The sequence below is a fragment of the Penaeus chinensis genome, chromosome 2, assembly GCF_019202785.1.
Source record: "Penaeus chinensis breed Huanghai No. 1 chromosome 2, ASM1920278v2, whole genome shotgun sequence".
Classification (NCBI taxonomy): domain Eukaryota; kingdom Metazoa; phylum Arthropoda; class Malacostraca; order Decapoda; family Penaeidae; genus Penaeus; species Penaeus chinensis.
Window position 1 is genome coordinate 38870711 of NC_061820.1, and position 5000 is coordinate 38875710.

General features: G+C 38.9%; 1 protein-coding gene across 2 annotated transcripts in view; it reads right to left on the minus strand.

Moving 5' to 3' along the window:
• LOC125036190 (protein PALS1-like) overlaps positions 1 to 5000 on the minus strand; it is a 127490-nt gene that overhangs the window by 95896 nt on the left and 26594 nt on the right. For both annotated transcript variants that reach the window (XM_047628637.1, XM_047628645.1), the window contains exon 2: positions 4722 to 4831. In XM_047628637.1, the coding sequence (XP_047484593.1) occupies positions 4722 to 4831 (110 nt within the window). The remainder of the gene's footprint in view (positions 1 to 4721; positions 4832 to 5000) is intronic.

The following is a 5000-nucleotide window of genomic DNA, read 5'->3' on the forward strand; positions in this document are numbered from 1 at the left end:
TTTTAAAAAAAGAGAAAAATAAAATAAAATGAAATTCCAAAACTCGACCAATGGGGGTGTGGGCGTGAAGGAGAGGGGGGGTTCCTTGGAGGGGATGGGAGGGGAGAGGGAGGGGAAGAGGGAAGAGAGAAGAGGGAGGAGGAGGAGGAGGAGAAGGTCGAGGAGGAGGAGGAGGAGGAGGAGGAGGAGGAGGAGAAGGAGGAGGAGGAAGAGAAGGAAGAGGAGGAGGAGGGGAGAGGGGAGGAAGAAAAAGAAGGAGAAGAAGAAGAAGAAGAAGAAGAAGAAGAAGGAGGAGGAGGAAGGAGGAGGAAAAAGAGAAGGAAGAGGAGGAGGAGGGAAGAGGGGAAGAAGAAGAGTAAGAAGGAGGAAGAGAAGGAGGAGGAGGAAGAGGAAGAAGAGGAGGGAGAGGAGGAAGAGGACGAAGAGAAGGAAGAGGAGGAGGATGGGAAGAAGAAGAGGGAGTAGGAGGAAGAGAAGGAAGAGGAGGAGGAGGGGAGAGGGGAGGAAGAAGAGGGAGTAGGAGGAAGAGAAGGAGGAGGAGGAGGGGGGTCGGGAGATCGCGTGCGTGCTGACACGGCGTTTGCAAGACTTCTCGTGTGACGCCTCGAACTCCCGGACACAAGAGGGGAGGCATTCAGAAGCGTTCACATTAAGGGCAGTTGTCGCCCTGAAGGACACTCTCCAACGTCTTCCGGGAATCGCAACTTAATATTCATAAAGCGCTTCCTTGCGACGTCACTTGCGATGACACTTGCGATTGTCACTTACGATGCCACTTACGACGTCAGTTGCGACGTCACTTACGACTTCACTTGCGACTATCACTTGCGACTGCCACTTGCAATGCCACTTGCGATTGTCACTTGCGATTATCACTTACAATGTAATTTTATAATGCGTCGTTGAAGAGAAGAAATTTGGTCTCACTTCAACCCATTAATTCTCCTGTGGGCGGGATGTGTTGTGAAGTGTTCCGATTAATATAGCTCAGTCTCCCACACTTGAAGTAATGGCTTCGTCTTAGGCACGTACCAGTTTTTTCTCGAGGAGGGGTGGACTAAGGTATTCAGAAATCCCGTAAGAAAATACATCGCGCGATTTATTTACTTGTTTTATTATTTATCTATTGATATACTTTATTTATTTCTATCTTAATGTATCGATTTATTTTGTTTATTTATTGATTCATCTGTTCATTCGTGTTTCGTTTCTCATTTGGTCACGTGTGGAATCGATTCACTCACTACATAACTTTTACCAAGAATGAGTTCTTCCTTTTTCTAGATTAATACAAAATACTGCTGTATACATTTTGACTTCAAAGATTAACAAAATCACGGCGATTAAGATTTATTACGATCTATTTTTTATCTACTTACTGACTTTTCTTCACTCTTTCACAATATCTCTCTGATGTACCCAAATAGCGCTAATTTTCTCCTTCTTCAATAACTGGAATGATCAATAACTCGTGAATAAGGTAGAAGATCCCCCCCCCCACACACACACACACACTTATGCAATGTTGCATATTCAACACTCTATTCCCTCGACCGTCATTTTCCCCTGAATTTACACTCTACATTCTCTAATCTTGCGCAGAGGAATCTCGGCTATTTCAACAACCCCAGCACTTGCGAAAGCCATACCGGGGAACCCTTAATAAAAAAAAAAAAATAAAAATGAAAAAAAAAAAATCAGCACTGCATACTTCCATCGCGATATTATTATTTTTTCTTTTTTTTTAAGTCCTTATGTTACTCACTTCATCGTAAAGTGTTCGTTGTTGATAGCCATAGGAAGTTGATATGATCTGCAATCAGCTCCTAACATTTTTCGATGATACAGTGGCACAGGATATGTGTCCCCAGGCTTTGCCATTTATCTAATGTGTTTTGTGTAACCATCTGTGTTCGTTAATCTAGTTTTTGAATGCATAAAAAAAACTCACTTTCAGGACAATAAATAAATAACCCAGAACCGTGATGTTCATTTCTATATGCGGTTAATTCAGGAAAGAAATATTACAACCTTATCAAAACAGATAATTCACATAAAATACCTGCATTAGAACTTATTCAATACTCAGAAAACCTTTACCTACATTTACCTAAATATGTTAACCAAATAAATATAAAAAATGCTCATGGAAAGACGCATCCCTTGTACACAAATCATCGTTTACATTAACAGCCATTTACTCTGTATAAATACCATTAAACTTCTCTAACGTTGCCACTGTATCATCAAGCAAGTATCGAACGAGGTTTACGAGATTACTAGGCATAGTTATCATACTCCACTATACTTAAGGAACAATACCACCCATCAGGTGCTAAATCTCTCGTGCCAGGCTACGTCGAGTTCTCTCTCTCATCCAGCCGACTGCAACGGATTAGCTATTTAAAGAGATTCTATTTTTATGCTAAGTCATCTCTATTTCGGTCCAAATCCTGTTAAATATACGGATGTTTTAACGCAAAGAATGTTTTGTCCATTCCACAAGGTATCTTAGTAATTGACTTCAAGACCTAAATATAATTTTGTCAGTTCTCTCCTTTCTAAGTTTTGCAAGCGATTTATGACACTTTTGAGAGTAATAATATGAAAGCATTAATACAATGAACAACCTCTGCTGTCAGGTGGAAAAATATTAGTGCATTTTTCCAGCAAATAGAAAGAAGACAAGATATTCATTTAAGGCATACATTTGACAGAATGATATTGATGTAAACTTCGTTACCAGTACTGCTTAAACCAGTAAATAAAACATCAATATCGTATAGTTACGAGAAATAATTCATCGATGGATTGGTTATCCGAATGCTAATGACACATAAATATTGAAATACTGACAATATAGCTAGTCGTGCGAAATCTACCTTAGGTACACGTGCCTCTTAAGGTTATCGATTACCAATATCAGAAATACTGCAACACACACGCGCACCCGCACACACATAAAAAGATACCCTTACATTCTAACAAAAAGAACCCATCAAAAAAATACCCATATCTTATTATAAAAGAAGCTCATAAACCATTACAAAAAGATACCTTAAAGGCACACCCAAGTCTCGAACGAAGAAAACAAAACCTTAAAAGATTTAGACCTGGTTTCGAACACTGAGGACCAGAGAGCCATAAAGACCATCCAATGCAGGCCGGTCTCGAGCTCATTGTGCCTGCCGGGGAGCTGATGGAAAAGACCAAATGAGCAGGAAGCTTTTAGCGGCCGAAAGACACCTCTGAGGCAAGGGAGTAGAGGACAATTTTAGGTTCCTTGAAGCTGATGATCACGAGCTGACTTATGGCTGACACGTGGGAAATGGCTTCTTTTTTTTCGTAATGTATGTGTTGCGAATACATTTAATTGAGAATCTCTGATAAGGGCTCGAACCTCTACCGTTGTAGGTTATGATCCATACATATATTATGTATATTAACACAAAGATACATATATATATATATATATATCATATACAAGTAGATACATACATATATACTTGTACACATATACATATATGTGTGTGTGTGTGTAAGTGTGTGTGTGTGTGTGTGTGTGTGTGTGTGTGTGTGTGTGTGTGTGTGTGTGTGGTGTGTGTGTGTGTGTGTGTGTGTGTGTGTGTGTGTGTGTGTGTGTGTGTGTGTGTGTGTGTATCCGTGTGTATACATAAGCATGTATGTACACACTCTTATATATCATTATGTTAGTATACACAAACCACTAACCTCTAACATTATTAAATGAAACCCATTTACCCCATTCGCATGACAAAAGAGATTAAAGATCGTTGTTTCTACGCACATTCCCTAGCTCTCAACAAATGGAAAATGCAATAACCTGTGACCAGCCAAAGCAAACGGTCAGAATCCAACTCCACAGGTGACTGAAACCCTATCACAGTTTGCAGTTTGATGTTGAAATCGAATCAAAGTCAATCGTTAATTAAGTCACTTTTTTTGACGGCGAGTTAGCCCAAAACTCCATCACTTTTCATGGCCCGAAAATTTCTTGCCGGGTCACAAAGTAATATACCTTTTTTGCTGCAAAAGTTAAGATGAGAAAGAAACTTTGTCAAGAATTTTCCAGCGTCATCGCGACTCAAGGTATTAAAAAAAATGTATATATAGACTTAATTTTATTTAAATAGGAATACCACGTCGATGGGAAACGTGAGTAAAGTAAAGGGAAATGTCATTAACACCAGATGATGTAGTTAGATTTAATTGCTGTTATAGCCGCTATTACAGACATGGCATTACACGGACCTGATTGCAAAAAACTAATGGATCCCAAGCATATAATTGAAAAATTAAGCATATCTAAATATATACATATGCATATCTGCCTGTGGAAAATCAACACAGATACAAGATTCATAAGAGTAAAATAATAATAATAATAGTTATAATAATAATACTAATGAAAATGATACTGCTACTAATAATAATCATAACAATAACAATGACAATAGTGCTAATGATAATAATAATAATGATAACAACAACAACAATGATAATAATGGCAATAATAATAATAATAATAATAATAATAATAATAATAATAATAATAATGACAACAAGAATATTAATAATGATAATGATACAACTACTACTACTACTATTACTATTACTTCTACTACTACTACTACCATAGCAACCAGCAACTAAAACAAACAACAACAACAACAACGACAAAGCCCCGAGCAGAGACGTACCTGGTGTATGTGGGAGATGACCTCTGTGTGGGTGGCGTCCTCTAAGCTCTTCCCGTTGACCTCCAGAATCTCATCGCCGACTTCGAGGTCTGCTTTGTCTGCCGGCGAACCTGAGGGAGACGCAGAAGGAGTGTTAGAAATCTGATGGAGGAGCTGGCGAGGTGGTAGGCGTGAGGGTAGGTTGGGTGACTGTTAGGGGTGGTAACTGAGGTTGATTTATTGTACGGGTGATATGCTTGGTTTCGGATATTGATTTGCATTTTTTCTCTGTATATCTTT